The sequence below is a fragment of the Dysidea avara genome, chromosome 4 (assembly GCF_963678975.1).
Source record: "Dysidea avara chromosome 4, odDysAvar1.4, whole genome shotgun sequence".
Taxonomy (NCBI): Eukaryota; Metazoa; Porifera; class Demospongiae; order Dictyoceratida; family Dysideidae; genus Dysidea; species Dysidea avara.
Genome location: NC_089275.1, coordinates 36212930 through 36236993, shown reverse-complemented (window position 1 = coordinate 36236993; position 24064 = coordinate 36212930). Strand labels below are relative to the sequence as shown.

The following is a 24064-nucleotide window of genomic DNA, read 5'->3' as shown; positions in this document are numbered from 1 at the left end:
TTTGTGCAACCGCTCTATAGGGTTCGTCAGTGGTGTGACAATGGCACAGTGATGGGTACACACTATATGCATACACAACTTGCAGGAGATACACAATACGTATACTGTAGGAGTATGCAAGCCAGGTGAACCAGGTAAAGTAAGACAGCCAAGCCAACCAGAGCATAGTAAGCCAGGTAAAGGCAAAATGTACAATACAAGAAAACATACCACACTTTTTACAATACATTAGTACAAACAGACAGCCAAACCAACCAGAGCCTAGCAAGCCAGAAAAATATAAAATACAAGTAAACAATACAAACGAACATACCGCTATTAATCCTGTTATTGTGCAGCTGGCATGGCAAACTTCCTTCGCGTTGGTGTTGCTACCCGAGGACAACCCTGCACTGGCAGCCGGCATGGCAACTTGAGACTTAAATGTGCCAGCTGGCAACACTTTCAAAAACAAGAACAGTAGTTTGCTCGTCTAAATAGGTATTTGAATCCGCCTGCTTAGTAGTGGGCGTCACGTGCTAACTGTTTTGATCGACGTTAAATAGAATCGTCATACCATTTCTAGCATCTCCACGAAAACACTCGCCTATTATACGATTGTCTCTTCATACAACATGGATTCTATTCCCGGTGAGTGCGAAGCCTTAGGCCATGTAGTTTTCTCAAACATTATTTATTTATTTCGTTATTATTATTTGTGACATAATTTTAACTGCATTTCTTATTATTCTTAGTACTTGGTTATATAGTTAATGGATATACACACAAGTAATACAAAAATAGGCCTTTGTCCATATCCATATCCTGTGACAAGCCACAAGTCATCTAACTTCTTTTTTAAAAACTGATATGGTGGGTGCAATAGGCTTGCGTGATTGTGTCGTGTTCTTGCAGACCCGGTCACATAAGTAGGAAATATTATTCATAAACTGTTGGATATTAGGTAACGTATTTCCTCATATAAAAGCTTTATTACATTTCCAGTATTTCTGACCCAGCATGTAAATGTATATGTAACGCTTTTAATTGAGACTGGGTGTTTATTTCGGATAGGTCAGTTAGTCAAGTGATGCCCAGTATTTAATTAAATTTGAGTCATGGTAGAATGCCATTACAGTAAGCATAGAGAATGTTTATACAGTGTGTTGGCTATATAAACTAGATGAATAAATTTAATTGGGGAACAGGGATTGCTGGAAAAAGCCATAAACAAGAAGGGATTGTTGGGATGGTATACCCTTCTCTGACATGCTCCATTTATCACTTTGATTCGAGTCAAATATGGATTTGTTGTTTACATTGCCATCTAGCAGTCCATCCTCGTTAGGTGGCTTTTTTTAGCAATCACTATTCCCCTATTAAAATTTTCCTTTATCTAGTTTGTGCACTTTTTATTAATCCATTAATGGATTTGATTTATTGATAACAAACATTGTTTTGGAGAGAGCAATGGCATTCTACATGCAGTCAATTTTTTGGCATACAGTGTCTCCTACGTTATAGTTAGAACGAGCCGACAAGGTTTCTATGCGATTTAGCGACCCAATGACAAAGTAGGTAGCTGAGTTCACATCGTCAGAGGGGCGCTAAATAGCATAGAAATCAAAGTTGGCTCATTCTAAGTAGTTTAGAAAGTTTCTCTGAGCGAAGCAGACAAAGAAAGATCAAGAGAAAGTGGCACTGTGGGTACTAGCATCGAGATTTACCCTTCCAGGTGTCAGCGTCACACCATCCAAAAAGCAAGCTTTAACAAGTGGCAAAACGGCTGTTAGCATCAAGAGATACCCTTCGAGTTTATTAATTGTGTCAGCGCCACACTAACTTTGCAGCATGGTGTACAGTAGCTATGTCGTGAAGCGGTGTGTCGGCTCATTCTAAGCAGTTTAGAAACTTTCTCTGAGTGAAGCGAGTACAGAAAGAGTGAACAGAAAGTAGCAAACTGCGGCTGTTGGTATCAAGACCCACTCTTCGAGTTGATAGTGTCAGCACCACAACAGTGCATCGGCCCAATGATGCGTGCCTTGTCCAGAAAAGCAGATAAAAAATAATTTTAAAATTTTAAAAACAGAAAGTAAGCTAACAGGAAGGATATTTTGTATTTGGCTTTGCCGATATTCGTTTGATCAATGTAGTAAACAACCACGAGCTAGACCACAGGTTACTAACTAGTTAGTAATCCTGCCATAGGTTTCTATTGGATTTAGTAGCCTCTAGACATCAAAGGAATTATGTGTAAATTTTCTAATACAAGCTAGAGTTTAAATAACTAGACTAATATCTGTCAAAGTTTTGTCGTTATATGGTATGCATATTGGATACCTAATACAAAGACAATTGACTGCATTGTTTTTGTATTTACGTGACTGCTCTATTAGAGTTAACCCGTATACTAAAACAATTATAGAGCAAAAAAAACCACCTTGCCACAAAGTGTTCAGAATTAAGCTTATACTGAGTTTAATAGAACAGATATCAAGTAGGTAATCACAAGAAGTGCACACCAGCAAAATTCAACCGTAAGCGTAATGGCTTTGCATGCATAATGGAGTTTGGACAAACAGCCCAAACTATGATGCTTTGCTGCTTTTATCCCAGAATTTTCCTTGCAAACTTTGCTACGTATACCCACGAAACAAAATATTATGAATATGAAAAATATGAATAAATTTCAGTTTTGTCTGAAATACACTTACGTACCACTTGATGCTTACTAGTGGACCTACACTCACTGCAAAGAATCACCAGAGGGAAGGGATGGTTATTAGGTGTGCATTCTATTAGGAGTTTTGCAAAAAAATGGGTGATTAATTTTTTGAGCCTGTTTCCATGGTTCCTGGTACAAGTAGTGAATGCCAAAATAACGCATAAATGAAAAGTGAATGCTAATTGAAAAACGCATATCTGGTGCATGCATACTCACATGGACTACACACGCGATTACCTCATCCCTCAAAGGGTTCTAAATTTAATGTTAACAAGTTTGAAGAAGTAACAGCAAGGGAAACGATTAAAATCACTAACAGTGGACTCCACTAATAGCCTGGGCCTATATTTGAGACCACGTGTTTAGTTTCCAAATGTCCTGGAAATTCCTGGTCTATAATTTAGACAGGAATTTATCGGCTTCTTTATGAGAAAATACGGTATGCGCATGCATGCATGATAACAGATGCAGAGTTTGCAGGGAACTAACTTTATTGGAAAAGACACATCTTTGCTTATCTTGTCTTTCCAGATACAATTCTGATAAGTGAATCTCTTCAACTGTATAATGAGGATCTTTGGTAGTTTCCATGGTGACATCTGCTTAATGGCTTCTTGATGACTCTTACACTTTGGACAATACCTATACAACAACACAACAATGATCTCTAAAATTAATGTGGACACATAATAATTATAAATATGCGTGTAACTGAGAAATTTCAGTACAGTGTACATTGAAACAAGCCGTAACCAGGAACCCAGCTACTTTTCTGCCACAGTAGCAGAGCTTATATTATTAAATCAGTACGTGACAGAGGACAAGACTAGTCAGTCTAATATTTATAGCTATCTGTGGTACTTACTGGGAATGCTGGGTATAAGTGGAGCCATGTCCGCTTATGTAGGAATATCTGTTGGCTCGTGTAGAGCCACTGATCGATTGTTGATTACAAGACTAGCATTTAGCTAACACATACTCATTTGCTCTTTATTTTTGTTCCATCTACATATTTTACATTTTGTGTGAGCAATTTGTTTGCACATTGGGCCAATGGAGTGCCACATTGCCTTATCAATAACTGGCATAGATGGCCCAAACATACAGTTTACATACCATGCCTCTTCAGATGATAATGTTTCTGGTTCAGTGAACAGATGTAGACACTTGTCCAGTGTAGCTGGTCCATTATTAGTATCTACACATGATACAAGTCCAGATAAGACATACGTACAGTGAGACTTATAAAATGATCAGATTGTTCAAAATGAAGAAAGGCACACACATAACGTACGCACAGTAATTACACAAACTAACTAACCATCAGTATGGGTAGTTGAACAACTACTATCAGTCTTGTAGAACTGTAATACAACACAATAAAATACACATAATAATATACATATATTGCTAAGCACACCAGGTACACAAGACAAAGCTATAGAGCTGTTGTGATAACAGTGATCTATACACAACAGCAGCTTTAAAAAAAATCAGGGAGGAAAGTGAAGTACCAAATGTGGAGGTCAAGAAATTTCTACAATGATGCTAATGACAATCTTTTTCAAACTGATGCTGTCATTAAGCGTCATTATAAAAATAATTGTTGTAAATATCTTTGCAGACTTTTCTGGGGCTTGATTTTACCTTTTCAACCTGAATAAATATCATTTCTTTTACCTACATAAGTATTTCTGAACCCCAAATTGTCCTAAAGCTTATTACCTGTCTTTTAATTTTCTTTTCTACAGGAACTATGGGACAAAACAAGTGATTCAAGAAAAACAATGTTATCTGTCTATTATACTATGACTGTTATTTTAGAGTGTTGATCACATATTTGTTCATGTATGTAGCGCTCGCAAAATCAAGACACACGGTAGTGTGTCGTGCGGCCCAAGAAGCCGGCGCGCCACACCGTGAGTATATTGACAGGAAGAACGAAAACGTCATTTTCACACCTTTGTATCTCGGTGATCACTTATCTGATTGGAACCAAATTTGCTACACAGTTGCCCGCCAGCCAAGGGAGTCTACATTCCAAATTTGAAGGAAATCGCTCCAGCCATTTCCGAGATACGAGCTGCCAAAGTTTCGTTTTTTTTTCTTCGTTTTTTTTTTCTTCTTCTTCTTCGTCTTTTCGCACACTTGCAAAAATTGCTATAACAAGCAAACGCGTACTCCGATCGCCTTGAAAGTTGGCACACAGAAAGGGAGTCCAAAGGCGAATCCTAGCATCAAATTTGGTACAAATCCGATGAATGGTTCAGGAGTTATGACCGATTATTCGCGTAAAACAAGATCGATTTGTTGTCACGCCTACAGGGTAAACCGCTTCATGGAATGAGTTGAAAATTGCTATGTAGATGGAGTAACCATCGTAGGAGTGCCTTTTGGTGGTTTGAAAGGAATCGAGATAAAGACCACAGAGATATGACACAAAACCCAACCTGTGTCACAATTACGCGATCGATTTTTGGTAATAAAAAAGTATTAGTTTTTACGTCTACTAGGCAAACCGCTAAGAGCAATGAGCTGAAAATCGGTGTATAGCTGGAATAATCTTCATAGAAAGTCTTTGCAGTAGTACAGAAGAATCGGATTACAAACCACTGAGTTATGATTCGAAAGCCAACTCCGTGTAGCAAATGCGAGATCGAGATACTCTAATAGAACAGTCACCCTAATAGATCATTCGGCTAATTTATTTATTCCATTATAGAATTTTATTACATCACAAGTTATTCTGTAGGGAGTTCAGCTGCAAACAGTTAATCTTATAGACAGTTCAGCAAGAAGACAGTCACTATGTGGAGAGTTAAGCAAATATATCACTATAGAGATTCAGAACATTACAAGTCAGACTGAAGAAAGTTCAGCTATAAACAAGTCATGCACTGTGTAGAGAATTCAGCTACAATTAAGTCACTCTCTAGAGAATTCAGTTACACAGAATTCAGCTACACACAAGTCACTGTGGAGAGAGTTCAGCTACAAACAAATTACCCTTTAGAGTGATCAGCTACAAACAAAACACTTTGCAGGGTGTTCAGCTGCAACAAATCAACCTTTAGAGCGATCAGCAATGAACAAATCAACACAAATCTACCTGTAGAGAGATCAGCTAGAAACAAATCACCCTGTAGAGAGTTCAGCTACAAAAAATCACCCTGTAGAGACATCAGCTAGAAACTAGACACAATGTAAGGAGTTCAGCTACAAGCAATCACCCTGTAGAGAGTTCAGCTAAAACAAATCAACCTGCAAAGATCAGCTACAAACAAATCACCTTATAGAGAGTTCAGCTACAAACAGATTACCTGTAGAGAGATCGGCTACAAATAAATCAACCTGCAGAGAGATCAGCTACACACAAATCAACTTGTATAGAGATCAGCTACAAACAAATCACCCTGTAGGGAGATCAGCTAGAAACTACACACAATGTAAGGAGTTCAGCTACAAACGAATCACCGTGTAGAGAGTTCAGCTAAAACAAATCAACCTGCAGAGAGATCAACTACAAACAAATCAACTTATAGACAGTTCAGCTACAAACAAATTACCTTGTAGAGAGATCGGCTACAAACAAATCAACCTGCAGAGAGATCAGCTACACACAATTCAACTTGTAGAGAGATCAGCTACAAACAAATCACCCTGTAGAGAGATCAGCTAGAAACTAGACACAATGTAAGGAGTTCAGCTACAAGCAAATCACCCTGTAGAGAGTTCAGCTACAAACAAACCAACCTGTAGAGCAATCAGCTAGAAACAAATCACCCTGAAGAGAGGTCAGCTACAAAAAATCACCCTGTAGAGATATCAGCTAGAAACAAATCACCCTGAAGAGAGGTCAGCTACAAAAAGTCACCTTGTAGAGAAATCAACTACAAACAAAACACTTCGCAGAGAGTTCAGCTACAAACAAATCAACCTTTAGAGCGATCAGCAACAAACAAATCAACCTGTAGAGAGATAAGCTAGAAACAAATCACCCTGTAGAGAGTTCAGCTAAAACAAATCAATCTGCAGAGAGATCAGCTACATACAAATCACCTTATAGATAGTTCAGCTACAAACAAATTACCTTGTAGAGAGATTGACTACTAAAACAAATCACCCTGCAGAGAGAACAGCTACACACATATCAACTTGTATAGAGATCAGCTACAAACAGATCACCCTGTAGAGAGATCAGCTACAAACTAGACACAAAGTAAGGAGTTCAGCTACAAGCAAATTACCCTGTAGAGAGTTCATCTACAAACAAATCAACCTGTAGAGCAATCAGCTAGAAACAAATCACCCTGAAGAGAGGTCAGCTACAAAAAATCACCCTGTAAAGAGATCAGCTAGAAACAAATCACCCTGAAGAGAGGTCAGCTACAAAAAAATCACCCTGTAGAGAGATCAGCTACAAACAAATTGCCCTGTAGAGAGATCGGCTACAAACAAATCAACTTGCAGAGAGATCAGCTACACACAAATCAACTTGTAGAGAGTTCAGCTACAAACAAATTACCCTGTAGAGAGATCGGCTACAAACAAATCAGCCTGTAGAGAGTTCAGCTAAAACAAATCAACCTGCAGAGAGATCAACTACAAACAAATCACCTTATAGACAGTTCAGCTACAAACAAATTACCCTATAGAGAGATCGGCTACAAACAAATCAACCTGCAGAGAGATCAGCTACACACAATTCAACTTGTAGAGAGATCAGCTACACACAAATCAACTTGTAGAGAGATCAGCTACAAACAAATCACCCTGTAGAGAGATCAGCTAGAAACTAGATACAATGCAAGGAGTTCAGCTACAAGCAAAATCACCCTTTAGTGAGTTCAGCTACAAACAAATCAACCTGCAGTGAGATCACCCACAAAAATGCACTTGTACATAGTTCAGTTACAAACAAATTACCCTGTAGAGAGATCAGGTAGAAGAATTCACCTTGTAGAGAGTTCAGCAACAAAGAAACCACCATGTAGAGAGTTCAGCTGCAAACAATCACCCAGTAGAAAGATCAGCTAGAAGAAGTCACCTTGTAAAGAGTTCAGCTACAAAGAAACCATCATGTACAGAGTTCAGCTACAAAGAAACCACCTGTACAGAATTCAACTACAAACAAATCACCCTGTATAGAGATCAGCTAGAAGAAGTTACCTTGTAGATAGTTCAGCTACAACAATTCACCCTGTAGAAAGATCAGCTAGAAGAAGTCACCTTGTAGAGTGTTCAGCTACAAAGAAACCGCCATGTAGAGAGTTCAGCCTCATACAAAGCACCTTGTAGAGAATTCAACTACAACAAATCACCCTGTAGAGAAGAAGTTACCTTGTAGAGAGTTCAGCTACAAAGAAACCATCATGTAGGGAGTTCAGCTACAAAGAAACCGCCATGTAGAGAGTTTAGCTGCAAACAAATCACCTGTAGAGAGTTCAGCTAGAAACAAATCACCCCGTAGAGAGATCAGCTGGACGAAGTCATCTTGTAGAGAGTTCAGCTACAAAGAAACCATCATATAGACAGTTCAGCTGCAAAAAAATCACCCTGCAGAGAGTTCAGCTACAAAAAAATCACCCTGTAGAGAGTTCAGCTAGACGAAGTCACCTTATAGAGAGTTCAGCTACAAAGAAACCATCATGTAGAGAGTTCGGCTACAAAGACACCACCATGTAGAGAGTTTAGCTGCAAACAAATCACCTGTAGAGAGTTCAGCTAGAAACAAAATACCCTGTAGAGAGACCAGCTAGAAGAGGTTACCTTGTAGAGAGTTCAGCTACAAAGAAACCATCCTGTATATAGTTCAGCTACATTTCAAGTCACCCAGTAGAGAGATCAGCTGCAAAAAAATATCCTGTGGGGCATAATGGGCATGTAATAAATATATGTATATAATTTGTATAATTACTAATAAAATCAAAAATAATTGAAGTACTAAAATTCTTCTTTAAGTTCTTTTCTTCTTCCTGTAGTAAAGAAAAAAACACATCGGTTAAAAAAGCCCCAAAGCCAGCCATAGGCCGGCTTTGCAGTATACAAATACAAAAAGAAGTGATATCTAATCAAAAACAGCCAAGCTGTAAAAAAAGGTGCGGCCCCCAAAAAGGCCATGGTGAAAAAAGATGTGAAATCCAAGGTGGCGGCCAAGAAAATGGCTGTGATGGTAGGTTAATGGTTACATTTTAATAACGACAATTCAGGTGAATTTTGTGCCGCTTGGTCTTGGCACCAAATTCACCTGAATTGTTGTTATTAAAATGTAACCATTAACCTACCATCACAGCCATTTTCTTGGCTGCCACCTTGGATTTCACATCTTTTTTCACCATGGCCTTTTTGGGGGCCGCACCTTTTTTTACAGCTTGGCTGTTTTTGATTAGATAATAAATAACTCCATAGTTGCTTTTCAATTCATTCACAACCACAAATGGTTTAAGCTCTGATAATTTACCTTTAGACCATAACAAGATGAAATACTCAAATTTCATTGGCTACTTACAGGTATCTAAATCCTATAGATCCCTTGTTTATGTCTCAATAGATCCCTATCTCTGGGCGATACAAAACACGGCTATTACGCACCTATAAGCATGGACGTTTAACTGGATAGCAAGTGCAGGGAGGTGTATTGGGCTTTTCTACTAATGAATGCTACATTTCTTGTGTCACAAGGTACAACAAGCAGCAGTGAAGGTACAACGAGCTGTGGTCTAAATAAGTTAGACATTGAAACACAGGGTTCTACAGAACCCTCAGGCTCTGTAGTAGCGCCATCGCTTTGCTCAGGCACCACAACACAGGACCTTTCAGGTTTATAAATTCCGTAGAACCCTATGTTTCAATGTCTAACTATAAATTTAGGCTGTTTTTGGCAGGTACATATACTCCACCTTGCTTTCAAATATACTCCATGCCTTCAGGCATACTATAACATCTAGGTTTATCCAATGAGTACGTATTCCTAACATGCAGTGATGTAATGGGGTACTAAATTGTGTCATGTGAGCATGCATGGTTGCCATGGCGTTAGTATTATCACGAAAGATCCAGCCACTTTTACTGATGCTACAGCAGAAGGAACCATGGAAGTGTAATATAAGATAGAGTCTAAAACAGTTATACGGGCTCAATGTGGAATGTATGGAATCTATAAACCCTCCGGCCCTTAGTAGCACCCTCATGAACAGTGCAGGCCTTCGAGTTTATAAATTCCATAGACCCTACATTGTGCCTGTATAACTATATTCAATATATTCCCTCAAGCAACTTACACTGTATGTATGACAACAGGATCATTTTAAATATCTCAGTTCCTTCGCGTACAAATTTGGCATATAAAACCTGTACACTGTACACTTGCACATAGTATTATACGTATATAGTGTGACTGGCCACTATCCATGACTACACACAGTTTAAAAGGGATAAAAAGGCTCTGAACCATTGCCCCAGTCCTGGACAATAACAGTAACTAATGCATTACACTACACAAGTATATGGCTTCTATGCGGTGGTAAGATTGAAACTCACAACCATGTTTACACTAGTATATAGTTTTTGTCTTAGCATATACTTCAGGTGTCATTCCTTGTAAATAGCTACTTGTGATCACCACATTCTAAAGGATATAATTACTCACTATAATATAGTGTGTCCTTATTAGGAAATACACAACAGTATAAAAACACTACAACTCTCAAGTAGTTTCAATAGTCACAGTCAATTATTGTAGTACGTAACTTGCATTTCTGATGGTACTGCAAATGAAGACATTCTCATCATAGAGTCTACAGTATTCTCACAGCTACATTTGTCTGCCCAAGCATATATCATTATCAGTGGAAATTATCCCATTGATAATTAATTTATCATTGATAATTAATTAATGGGATGTATGAAGATCCCATATGTCTAGACCACACTAGATCTATGGTGTTGGACCAACAATATGTACATAAAGACTGCACGCTTATATTAAGCCAGCCATTGTACCACCTTTACTTGCGCTCTGCACAATCCCAAAGGACAAAGAACCACTCCCTAAATCTACATAATACAGGTACGTAGGTATTCTGGATCACAAGAGTACATTTAACAATAAAACTAGTCACTACTTATTATGGAATCTGTAATTTATTCAACACAATTTTGATGTCAAGATTATTCCTCACGTATGCACCAATATAAGAGTGCATACATACATACCTTTCCCTTCTCTGTCACTTCAACATGTCCTTTTTGCTTAGGATTATTTCTCCAGTCCAGAGCAAGATATTCGATACCTTTCAGGTCCACTAGACCATCACCTAAAGAAGACTCAGTGTATAACTTGTTGAAAGTATGTGTACATGTTTATATGTATACAACTTTGTATGTACATACCTTTGTCTTCCAATTGGTTGCCTACTGTGACACCAAATCTATTTACTGGAGTGAAGAAGAATTTAGGCTTTTCAACATCTGGCACTTCCTCAACATGATTTGGTAATGAGGTACTAGGGTCTAGAGAAGATGCTTTACTGGTAGAGGTTGACATTGCTCCACCTTCTTCAGCATTATCAACACTTGATCCTAGTAGCTCAGTAGAACCATTGCTGTTGATGGTGTTGTCAGTATTGGATGTACCGGTAGATACCAAGGTGTCATCAGGTTGTGGTGGAGTACCAACTATTGCTATTTCCACATTTACTGAGAGTCTACAATGATACATGAATCATTTGTATTGTATGTACATAAAACTCTGTTTCTATCACCCAGCATATGTAGAGTATATTGACATATCGGTACTGATAAGGATTTTCAGTTGTGCTAGCTGATATCCAGTGTATCTGCACATACGTACCATAGATAGCTGATATCGATTTACACTAATCCATTATTTGTACAAGTATTGCAAAAAAATTGAAAACTGTCAGCTGTTTTTAAGTAAATTTTTTTGAAATATGATAAATGAATCCCCCCATTCATTTATATATAGAGCGCTATATACAATTACTCTAATAGAATGCACACCATAGAAAAACACTCTAATAGAACAGTAAGTTCAGAGAACAGAATGCTCGGTTAATGGATTGCTGGATAACAGAGGGACCACTGTATGTATGTATGCATGCATCAGGGGCGGATCCAGAGTTTGGAAAGGGGGGGATGCACTTTGCTGAAAAGTTGAAGAGCAAAAAAAAAAAAAAAAGTCACAGCAATAATAGCCGCCCTTTACCAAATGTATATACTATAAAGTATATAAAGATCCTTATTCGTATCCTTATTTATAGCTTCATAGTTAAGCTACACTGCCTCATGAACACTGTGACTGCTTTATTAGAGTATCTCAATCTTGTATGCAATTATTTTTGAAAGGAATGCAATGGGGGGGCATGTTCCCCCCCGGGGATCCGCCACCATGCATGTACGTGTAATGTACGTATGTATGATGGTAATGAGTACGTATACAGTATACGATTTTTAGAACTTGCATACGTACGTACTTACGTACATGTACATACATAGATAACTGCATACTATTAAACGTATTTAAATATTGCACATACCTGGCTAACTTCTCAGCACTTTTACACAGATTGTTATACGTAAATTGGCTCTTAGGGAGACTGACAATAAATGGTATCCCGACAGTTGGCTGCTGATTGTAAGTCTTACACACTGCACTGTGTCTTGCCTTCCAGTGATCCATCTGACAATCCCTGTACACATAAGAGGAAAATAATCGCCTATACATTGTAAAGTATGCGCACTATCACCAATATGCAGTACACATGGAGCATAGCTTGACAAACAATAAGTACTCCACACCTGTTGCAGTAAGCAACAGAGAAACATTTGGTACATCTTTTCAAGCTGCTAACATCTCCATCTTTACCGCAGTTAGCACACTTTGTTGGGTGGAATGGTAGAGCCAATCTCTGTATAATGGATAAGGGATGTACGTACATACTGTATATGACTACATGTATATATCAAAACTGATTCACACACGTACATACTTGTAGAACACTAATCTCAATCACTGCTTCACCAGCCTCCTTCTCAGACAACACTTCAGAACTGTGAAACATCAAACAAGTTATATCATACTCTGTACATACTGTAGGAATAGATGCAAGATTTTAAAGTATCGATGCGCGATGCATCACTCCAAAACATCACAATACAGTGCATGTACAGCTATATACTGCGATAATATCACTTTTTTATTAAAGGAAACCACAGGGTTATATTTCACATACTACAGATTGATATCATGATACAGCCCTGACTACAATTCCTTTGATTCTGAGGCAGTACAACATTAGATTTTACATTGTGGGTTTGAGTTAAGCATGGATTCTAATGCATTAGTCTCGATGTTCTCTTGAAGAAAATCTTAGTATAGTGCAGTTCAGCAACTAAAAGTCATTTTAGCAGTTGTTTTCATGATGTTGGGAATGTTTTTCTACATATCACATTTCAACCATGTGACAAGATAGCTCGGACGTTTAAGGTCAGTATCAAACTCTTACTGTATTTAAGCTAAATAACTTACTGCACTTAGGCATTCTTAATGGCTAGAAATGGTATCATTAAAACCAGCAAAACCCACAATCAAATACTTCAGAAAAGCACTGAGTACAGGATGTATAGCATATTAATGACATTTCACAAGTACTATAGCTCATGCTTTTAACCTAACATCATGTCTTCAAGGATTTAACAACCTGAGGTGACATCAAAAAATACTAAGGTAATAATTTGATGTCGCCGATGGTTTTTAAAGCCTCAAAGACACCAATTACAAGTGTCTAAGTGTTTTAGGCAATGCAGTACAAACAGTGAGTTAGTATAGAAAGTTCCTGTAAACACCAAGGGTGTTTCCATGAACCAAACATTCGAGGACACGGCGAGCCATGTATATGTAGGAAAATTAGTACACTGAATGCATATATGTACATGCCGAACTATATCACATACATGTACATATACATACATGCATGCACTTATACACACACACACACACATGCATACTTACACAATGATCACATCAGTATCAGAAATACTCTTAACAGACATAGAGCTCTTGATAATAATCTGAAACTTTCCCTTGTAAGCTTCAAACACACGCAACTAACAAAAACAGCACAATTGTGTAAATCCCTGTACATACAAATATGAAACAACAATATACATGTGCTTACCACATCATACACAATACGTACAACTAAAACCTGTTTATTACAGCACTAGTTGCCTTTAGGTCAAATTTGAAGCAGCTCACTAAATTACATGTAATTAGGTCAGTTAGTACACAAAAAAAAACACATTAATTTTGGGAAATTTCACAACTAGAGAGATGAGCTTATTACATCAAACAGTCACCAGTTAACTGTACAGTACCTTTGTTATTAATATCCCGGCTTTCTTCCCGACATAGCCTTTAAGTAACTCCACTGTTGAATCATCCGGTAGCTTTAGCATGTACTATGTTAAAACAGACAAACAGTATTCCAGGCTTGTACAGTGTATACACAAAAACAAATACAACCAGTCTTGATACTACATGTACTTCATATAAAAAACAGCTTCCTAACCGTATTTTAAGATGAGCCATTTTGGTTCAGGCTTGCATATACATGTGAATGTCTGTTATATGAATATCTTGATTATCCAATAGAACAAAATGATTGCTAAATTAGACTGTTTTGTCACCAGAGTGCGTTCTATTAGAGTAGTACATGGTATGTTCTATTAGAACAATTAAGCTCAACAACTAACTTTTTTTGTCAAAAAAACTCTGGGGACAAGAGTGTTCAGGTAACCAAAGGTCAACTATACATGTATGTATACCCATCGAAAAGTATGTAGTACAGTGCATGCATTTCATAAACACACACAGTTTGTGTATGGAGAGTACACACGTGTAGGAGTCTGGGAAGTGTGTTCATAATTCATAATCGTGGATTAACCACTTTTAGAGCATAATTGACATAATATACAATTTCATATGTTGAGACCGATATACTCTAATAGAGCAGTCACTCTTGCTAAACATTATGATTGCAATAGTTGAGCATGAGTTGAGAATAACAAGCACATTGTGGGAACAATACAAGTATTTTGAAATAGAATGAGGAAATATAATTCCCCCCGGGACTAAACACATCTGTACCAACCAACCTTAACTGGGGGGATATCAGAATCTCTTCTCACTAAAATCACTGGCAGCACTTTCATCTTCTTTGGCAGTGGAACTGCCAAACAACTCAATGGATCAAAAGTCACTGACATCTGGAACAGCAGAGCAGCAAGCAATTGTAACAACCAGCAATACATCAGACTCAAATAATATGGTAAACTAAGAATGTAAGTACCAGAATATAAGAAATCATACATGCATACACACATATGTGTTTACGTCAAGTTCACAATCTGTAAATACACACTTGTATAACTGTAACAGTGTGATGTGTAGCATTTCATTGTACCCAATACATCATGTATGCATGTACACGTGTACTGTACATACGTATGTATATACACAATACTTACAGTCTTACATACTGTACAGTACAGAGTGGACTTGAATTGTCCCTGAAAAGTGTCCACCACAAATGAGTCATTTCTCTTACAATACACTTCCCAAGCTTCTTGTGCCACTTCCTAGAATGAAATTACAACAGTTTGTAACAGGAAGCAAGCACTCGGTGGCTCATGCATACAAGTGAAGGGTCAATAAAGTACTAGTATAATATTGTGCACATGTAAAAACATTTATATTTATACATATTAATGTACATGTGCATGGATACTAGGTGTACTTTCTACTACATGTACAGGCTATATGGGATATACATAGTTATCTTTGTAGAGGATGAGGAGAACAATATCCACCATGAACATTTTTGTGATATGTACTGGTATCCTGTACATATAATATACATATGTACTCAGATTTCTTGTTCCTAGAGTTGCAAGAGTACTCCAGCAACAGATTAGCCTGGATAAATGTGACCGTCTCAGCAAAAACCTGACTTGTTCACACAAGTATTGAGAAAATCGAAATAGTAAAATAATTCGTAAAATTACGCATGCTACAAAAAAAAACTATGCAAGTTTTTATCGGGCCAGTACTTGAAGAAGGAAGACTCACATCGATTAAAACTATATATTATCTTATTCACCTGTTCATGGAGAGTTTGAAAATCTTTGTTTCGTTTCTCTAGTTCCAACGGTATGCGTGTCACGTGCATTTGTTTACGATGTGGTAAACGTAAACAAAATCGTCATCATTTCTTCTACCAAACCGCCTTCATATCCATATGCGCAAGTATCTACAGGGCTAACACTATATCTGGCTGATGTGCTGATCCATGGTGAACGTTTTAAGCCAAATTACAACATTGTAGACTAATCCAAACAGAAGTTGTGGCTGCAAATGTAAGCGCCTGTAGTTTATTTTCAGTATAGTCGCTGTACAAATCGGTTATCTTGCTCTTCCTACTGTCTAGCGCTATAATTCCAAAACTACACACCACAGAAGGCTGAAACTTTGGTGGTCCATTCCTTGAATACTGCAGATATTGCTGAGTGAATTAAAAAATTTTTTTAATTGTGCGAACAAGTCGGGTTTTTGCTGAGACGGTCACAAATATTTTATTCAGGGCTTTGTTTAATTGCTCTAATGACCATACAAACACTCCAATAGAACAAACAATACAGTTAATCCAAACAGCTCTGTTCTAAAGTTGACAAAAGTCTGTTCAGGTTAGTGAATTTGCTTGGATTAGTGAAACCATTCATTATATACAGAACCTATATAGTTCAATTACTAGAACATATACTTGTTTGCAAAATACTCTAATAGAACAGTCATTTGTACTGTTCGGAATGGTGAGTGTTCAGATTACTGGAGTTCGGATTAGTGAGGATCCACTGTAGCAGGTAATACTCTAGCTAAACAGGTACATACATTTAGTGCTCTGATAATCGAGGTGTTAACATAACCAAGGTTGCACACTGTACATATAAAATGTTCAATAAGAGAATTGAACATTTTGCACATACAGTATATATCTAGTGTGTAGGTACAGTACGTATTGTAGATTCATATAGTCCAATATAGTTACCTGGTCTGGTCTGTTGTTCTGTTCAACTGCATCAGTGGATGGTTTGCTTACCACACGGTTCATATCCTATACAGAAAATATAAAATATAAGTACATGCATACAGTTCTGTATGTATCCATACACCTACTGTTAACTATGTACCATTAAGATGAGATTCATCTACGCACAGTAACAAAACGTACATGCATGTACCTCATGTAGCCCATCCAGCAAGAAAGACATAAACTCATGGGCATCATGTTGACTGCGTTCTGTGAACTGATTGTACTTGGATGCCATCAGACTCTATCAGGGTGTACAGAAAGAGAACAATTTATATATATAGAAGCTAAACCAATGTACAGTATGTGTGTATCTGTACAGTAATAGTATGACCAGAATTGGTGTAAATGTAATGTACAGCACACTCAATAAAAACCAATTACAAAAATACTAAATGTAGTTACATACATCATGAAAACTAGGGTTCCACCAATACAGAAAATACCAATACCGATACCTAGCAGTAAATCTTTACCGATACAAGTACCAATATCAATAATTGCCATACAATTCACACACCTCTCAAGTAAAGTTATGTGTGACCTACATGTGACTGCTCTATTAGAATATTTATTGTGCAATGACTGTTCTATTAGAGTATTCTGATCTTTGTCATGCAAACATAGTACTGTAAGTAACAGTTGTTCAATGTTTATCAATGCAATTCCTGCACATTTTATGCTAGAATAATGCTCAACACTATTTCCAGCCTGTTGTAAGCCAAGTTTTGCTAGCATAGCTTTATGATGATAGTTATGATGACAGTTATGATGATTGGCACAAGTGGCTATTAATCAGTATCGGAATACCTAAATAACTGATACCGATCGATACGAAAATTCCCAACATTGGCTCCGATTTGATACTGATCTGATTATCGGTAGAACCCTAATGAAAACATCCACAATACTGTACGTATACACACATATATACTTCAATACACACACAACAAATATTCACATACTAGGATGCTGTGGGGTGACAGTTTCCGGTTTTGTCCATTCCACAATCTCTTCAACAAACTGGCAAAGGATTCCACTAGTTTTCCTTTGTAGCCCAGTGGATTAGTGGTGTTAAGCTCTTTCATAAAATAACCATCTGTGTGGATATACAAACATCAAGACTATACCTAGGGACACACATATATAGCTGTACTGCTGTACCCAGTAAAACATAGTAGAGAATCCTTGTATGTAGTTTGTATACGCAAGCGCATGCATGAACAGTATATGTATTGAATACTTTGCTAAGTTGCCAAAAATTTGAACATCAAATTATAATATAGTAATTAATCCTTCACTAAATTAATACTGTATAACGGGAACGATTTGCGGAAGAAAACACTCACGAATTTCACGATTTTAGATACATTCGCAAATGTTTTCTTGCAAACTTATTCCTACAATTAAAAAACTGTTTTTAATGGATCAGTTGATGCAGTGTTCATATAACGAGTGCATAAATGGGTAGCCACTCGCCTATATATGCATGACAGTATAGCCAGTGAGGAGCAAGACCATTCAAACAGATAATTATGTGAATTTCAGTGACAGTGAAAAAAATCAGAGATATGGGCAAACATAATTGCAGTCCAGCAATTCACTGTGCCAGAATGACGTCGGTTTTAGTGCTGCCCCCAAGGCTAGGCGTACCTATCGTCCGCGCTCATTATCGTGAATGCCTACTTCTCCAGCAGCAACAGCAGCAATCATGCATGGCTATACTAGTACGCGTAGTATGTAACATGTCAGAGTCAAGCCATATAGTCGAGTGTTCCCTATCCATGATTAATCCATTATAGGCGCGCGTCCTATTATTAAATTACTTTATGGAATAAATCATGAACGTTTTCTTGTGAATCAGGAAATAGTAGATCATTCGTGAAAGTTTTCTTCCATAAATCATTCCCGTTATACAGTAATCTAACAGGTAAAATGACTCTACTCATGTACACACACGAACAGGTGTGTACAGTGAAATCTCAAGTGTAGAGAGCACACAAAAAAATTGTAGTTATTACTAGCAGCTACAGTGTACGTATATACTGTATGTTTGGTATCTACAGTACAAGGTGGTCTTACAACCTGTATTAAAGAGGAAGTTGCTACAAGTGAGCCTCACTGCACATTCAACTAAATACACAGTCACACAAGTTGACACAACACTTACTGAGCAGGTAATCCCTCAGTTCTCTGGTGTTGCTAAGACTCTGTATGATGCTGTTCATGTAACAGGTATTACCTAGGTTCACCAAACCAGTTTGACTGGTTTCCACTATCTTGATAACCGGTGCTACTGGTTTAGCAGGAGATGGCACACTATCTACAAGTACACTACTAGATGATGACACAGTAGTAGACAAGTCATTGCTTTGTGGCTTTTCTTGCTGTATTGTATTTCTGTTCACACTTTGAGACCCTTTCAACACTGATTTAATTTCAGAACTTCTGGTAGCCTGGGTATCTCTCTTCGTGGTAGCATTTTCTTTAGTAGCAGATGTTTGTTTATTGGCAACTTTCTTCTTTACAACAGCAGCACTGCTTGAGACTTTCTTTGCAGATGCTGGAGCCTCAAGAGTTTTCCATCGCTGATCAGGAACAGCTTTCTTCATCTGTATATGTAACGTGGGCTTCTGTAGCCAGTGCTTGGATTCCTTAGGAATTATCTTACCACTAAAACAAACAATCACATCTATTAACACAAATACTGAATACATACACCAGGATGCTGTAGAACTAGAGGTTCTAGGTACACACAATAATTTTACACAAAAAACCTGCAATTAATTACGTGTTGTGCATAGTTGGTTAGCTAACCAGCTATTCTCGATCTAGCAATAATTATCATACATACTGATTTATATGTGTATATGCATTAACTACTTACAATACTTTGGGCTTCCAGCAAAGGAAAGTGTCCTCTGTGGCTCCAGGGATCATCTTGAGAAACATTTCAGCCCTACGTACGTAAAGTCTACGGACAACATAATATTATTATCACAAATCACCTTGTTTTGAAAATAACTTGAAATGAATCTTCAGAAAATTTTACACGTAGTGAGTCAGCATCAAAAGAACGGATTTGAATGGTCACCATAACAACAGGGCTTGGGATCTGAAGCAAAAGCACATGAAAATTTAATTATTGAGGCATGATGTAGATGTGTGTACACGTGCACAGCAAATACACACCAGGTACATATGTGTGAGCACGTGTGTGTGTGTGTGTGTGTGTGTGTGTGTGTGTGTGTGTGTGTGTGTGTGTGTGTGTGTGTGTGTGTGTGTGTGTGTGTGTGTGTGTGTGTGCATGTGTAGGTGTAGAGTGTGCGCACGCATGTGCCTGTTGTGTGTGTGTGCATGTGTAGGTGTAGAGTGTGCGCACGCATGTGCCTGTTGTGTGTGTGTGCATGTGTAGGTGTAGAGTGTGCGCACGCATGTGCCTGTAATTTGCTCAAACAGTGTACTCTGAAGGAAAAAAGGAGGGTGTGCGTTGTGTATACATATTGAATGGAAATACACACATACATATATAATACACACTATACTATACACATGGTACCTTATCCAGCCAGTCATGATTCAGGTGAGCTATCTCCAACACATCATCCTCAACATCCTCAGGCATAACAATAACATCATCACTATCAATAGCAAGATCACCTGAGCTAGCTATAGGATCAGCCCCAGCAACACTGGAGCTACTAGCAGCTCTCCTGGGGCCATCACTACGAGGGGTAGTCTGTGATGAAGGAATCACTTTACCTTCCGGTGTGGTGACATCACTAGTACTTGGTATTGCGTCTGTAGATAGTGTAGAGTTCGTAGTTTGGGAGTCAGGTACCACTTCTGTGTTTTGCAAGTTTACTGAATTTGCAGACTGAGAATCTAGTATTGAGTTTGTGGATGGGCAATCTGGTATGGAGCTTGTAGTATCGGTATCTGGCACTGGTTCTGTGGTTTGAAAATCCATTGGATCAGCTGAGTGAGTATTTGATGTCAGGTCTGTAGTCAGGGAACCTGGTATGGATTCTGCAGTTTCAGAATGCACCTGCTCTGCAGTCTGAGGATCAGTTGTGTGGGAAACTGGTACATTTTGTGGATCAACTTCTGCAGCTTGAGAATCTGGTATTGCTTTGGAGGAGTCAGTGGTGACATTTTCTGAAACCAATTTAGAGTCTTTAGCATCAGGTATGGGATCAGGAGTAATCATGGTTTCAGTTGCAAAAGTGTCAGGTAAGGAGTTCGCAGGCTGAGTATCTGGAATGGAGTCTTGCAATCTGGGCTCATCACTAACAGCCAGCACTTGTGGGTTGACTTCTGGCATTGGAGATTCAACTGTTGTTTCTGGCTCCTCAACATTAGCAGAATTTGACTGATTCACTCTTTTGACAGGATTGTATACCTAACATATATATATGCATTGTACATACATGGCAAGAGTGTTTAATATTAGTAGCGTACAAATATCAAGAACTCTTGACGTAACACACACACACCGTACATTAGGATATACACACTTAACAAAGTCACAATGTACGTACACAAGTATTGCAGAAAGCAACAATATAACAGGGAAGAGTTAGGTATATACCTTGCTGTCATTGGTCCCTTGCAGCATCCAACTAATGGGGTTTTGCTTCCTTAGTTTCACCTCAATTCTTACAGAGCCAGCCTTCACTTTACACAACTTTGGAATGACCTTATCCTCCAATGTGCATTCCCAAAATACACCACCTATAGTAAAACTGGCTTAACTAGTACAATATGTATAAATGCTTGATGTATTATGTATACTCGTGTGCCTATAGCAAACCATCCCATAACCGATGGTGGGTTATTTTACAAATGATCGGGGGTGAAGGTACATAGGTTACTTACACATACAGTATACATAAACAAGGTGATTTGCCTAATACACATGGGCACCATTGAAGGTCAGAAAATTTTGGTAAATAGATATGTAAGATGCATTCCTACACATGGGTGTATAGATATGGTGTGCAATCCCTGATAAACTGTGTCTTAGCGAGTTAGCATTTCACAACTGGGTGAACAAAAACATAGTCAACAGTTTAAATATTGTTACTACACATATGCAGTTCCACACATAATTATGTACAAGTACCTACCATCTACTAAGACACGGAAGCTGTCATTAGCAAACTCAGCAGTGTAGTTCTTCAAGCTCTTGTCCAAGATCTTCACTGATCCAGTGACATAGTTGGGATCCTGATACCAATTGATGTCTTCAAATAGCACTGACATCTCTGTGTATAACGAGTGCAGGTGACACCATATTTCACACACACAGAGAGACAGAGAGCACACTTACTTAGCAAAGCAAAGTAAGCGCTACAAACCAAAGAGCAAGTTGTAGCAATGCTTTGAAGTGCTACAACACGACACGCAGAAAATTCAAAACGTCATTGTAGTCAAGACTTCATATAAATGAGGGCGAGCAATCCTGATGTAATTAGGGGAAGTTCCCCCCCGGAAATTCCCTGGGACAAAACCACAGCCCACTCAACATTATCGTGTCATCACGGCGCTGTTACACTAATACATGCTGTAGTGAATGAACACACATCATTTGATATCTAAAAACACGAAAATTAGTACTCATGGAGCCCTCTTATAATAAGTCACGTGCGTGACTTGATTTTCAAAATCACTCTACTCAATTATTCTACTTGCTTCTTACCTTTAATCCGTTTGGTTACGGGCAGGTACTCGTTGTCAGCGTTATCAGGCTTGTGTTTTGTGATGCGCATTAGGCGTAACACGAACAGCTTGACCTCTCATACCTGCAATCTATAAACTTTCGATTGTGGCATTGAATCTCTGTAAGTGCTTGTGGCATTGAGTTATGGCGGTGAATAGAGTGGTTGTGACTGGAATCGGAATTTGCTCTCCTCTTGGAGTTGGAGTCCAGCACGTGTGGAATAAGCTCCTCCAATCTGGCAGTGGAATTGTTAGCACAAATGATCTCCCAGACTCTGAGAGGTATGACTCTATTCCTTGTAAAGTGGTAGGAATCGTTCCTAAAGGAACTGGAACTGGGGAACTCAATGAATCTGACATTGTTTCAACATCTGAGAGGCGTACCATGTCTTTGAATTGTGTGTATGCATTAGCAGCTGCCAAAGAGGTTTTAGAATGTTCTAATTTTTTGGACACTATTTCGGCAAGTCATTCATCAAGACATAGAACTGGTGTGTGTATTGGTACAGGTATGGTTGACCTGGAAGAAATTGTTCAAACTGGTACCATGCTTAACACAGGATTGTACAAGAAAATCAGTCCATATTTTATACCTAGAATTCTACCTAACATGGCCGCTGGACATGTCAGTATAAGATATGGTTTAGAAGGACCTAACTTATCTCCTAGTACAGCATGTACCACAGGACTCCATGCTATTGGTGACTCATATAGGCTGATACAACGTGGTGATGTGGATGCTATGGTGTGCGGTGGGACTGAGGCATCTGTAACTCCGCTAGGACTAGCAGGCTTCTGTAAGGCGAAGGCTCTGAGTACGAAATTCAATGATGAACCACAGAAAGCATCAAGACCTTTTGATATCAAAAGAGACGGGTTTATAATGGGTGAAGGAGCTGCAGTATTGTTACTAGAAAGCTTTGACCATGCTTTGGAAAGAAAGGCTGAAATCTATTGTGAAATATTAGGCTATGGTTTATCAGGGGATGCCCACCATTTAACAGCACCTGAGGACAGTGGTAGAGGCGCCATTGCTTGTATGAAGGCTGCTCTAGATGATGCTAAACTGGAACCAGATAAAGTTAGCTATATCAACGCTCATGCCACTTCAACTCCACTTGGAGACAGAGTGGAAAGTGCAGCTGTTAAGAAACTATTTGGTTCACACAGTTCTGTGCTAAGTGTGTCATCTACTAAAGGAGCTACTGGACATTTGCTGGGAGCTGCTGGTTCCCTAGAAGCAGCGTTTACTGTACTAGCTGTGAAATACGGTGTGATGCCTCCAACTTTGAATGTTGAGTCAACTGAAACTGAAATGGATTTGGATTATGTACCACAAGTTTCAAAACAGTGGGATAATTGTACCAACAGAATTGCTCTAACTAATTCATATGGATTTGGAGGAACTAACGCTTCTTTGTGTATTAGCCAAATTACAAGTATTTGAATGTATTTTAAAATAATTACCTAT

At 38.3% G+C, this 24064-nt stretch overlaps 2 protein-coding genes across 2 annotated transcripts in view; one reads left to right on the top strand and one right to left on the bottom strand.

Annotated features, from left to right (window-relative positions):
* The window catches only part of LOC136254844 (ubiquitin carboxyl-terminal hydrolase 19-like), a 27862-nt gene extending 5145 nt beyond the window's left edge, over positions 1 to 22717 (bottom strand). The window contains exons 1-22 of the mRNA XM_066047605.1: positions 22574 to 22717; positions 22002 to 22139; positions 21464 to 21606; positions 20432 to 21274; positions 19881 to 19987; positions 19760 to 19831; positions 19043 to 19545; positions 17838 to 17971; positions 17024 to 17116; positions 16831 to 16896; positions 15254 to 15364; positions 14882 to 14992; positions 14102 to 14185; positions 13737 to 13831; positions 12715 to 12775; positions 12524 to 12633; positions 12262 to 12414; positions 11096 to 11409; positions 10919 to 11019; positions 4026 to 4068; positions 3821 to 3902; positions 3194 to 3346 (exon numbers count right to left, since the gene is read on the bottom strand). Of these exons, the coding sequence (XP_065903677.1) occupies positions 3194 to 3346; positions 3821 to 3902; positions 4026 to 4068; positions 10919 to 11019; positions 11096 to 11409; positions 12262 to 12414; positions 12524 to 12633; positions 12715 to 12775; positions 13737 to 13831; positions 14102 to 14185; positions 14882 to 14992; positions 15254 to 15364; positions 16831 to 16896; positions 17024 to 17116; positions 17838 to 17971; positions 19043 to 19545; positions 19760 to 19831; positions 19881 to 19987; positions 20432 to 21274; positions 21464 to 21606; positions 22002 to 22139; positions 22574 to 22643 (3587 nt within the window). The 5' untranslated portion in view covers positions 22644 to 22717. The remainder of the gene's footprint in view (positions 1 to 3193; positions 3347 to 3820; positions 3903 to 4025; positions 4069 to 10918; positions 11020 to 11095; positions 11410 to 12261; positions 12415 to 12523; positions 12634 to 12714; positions 12776 to 13736; positions 13832 to 14101; positions 14186 to 14881; positions 14993 to 15253; positions 15365 to 16830; positions 16897 to 17023; positions 17117 to 17837; positions 17972 to 19042; positions 19546 to 19759; positions 19832 to 19880; positions 19988 to 20431; positions 21275 to 21463; positions 21607 to 22001; positions 22140 to 22573) is intronic.
* Positions 22617 to 24064, top strand: LOC136254846 (3-oxoacyl-[acyl-carrier-protein] synthase, mitochondrial-like). Its single transcript, XM_066047608.1, has one exon. It carries the CDS (start codon positions 22739 to 22741, stop codon positions 24038 to 24040), a length of 1302 nt encoding a protein of 433 aa, XP_065903680.1. The 5' UTR covers positions 22617 to 22738; the 3' UTR covers positions 24041 to 24064.

Bases quoted from the DNA above. Each gene is read 5' to 3' on its own strand.
- LOC136254846 (XM_066047608.1), top strand. From the start codon at position 22,739: ATGGCGGTGAATAGAGTGGTTGTGACTGGAATCGGAATTTGCTCTCCT.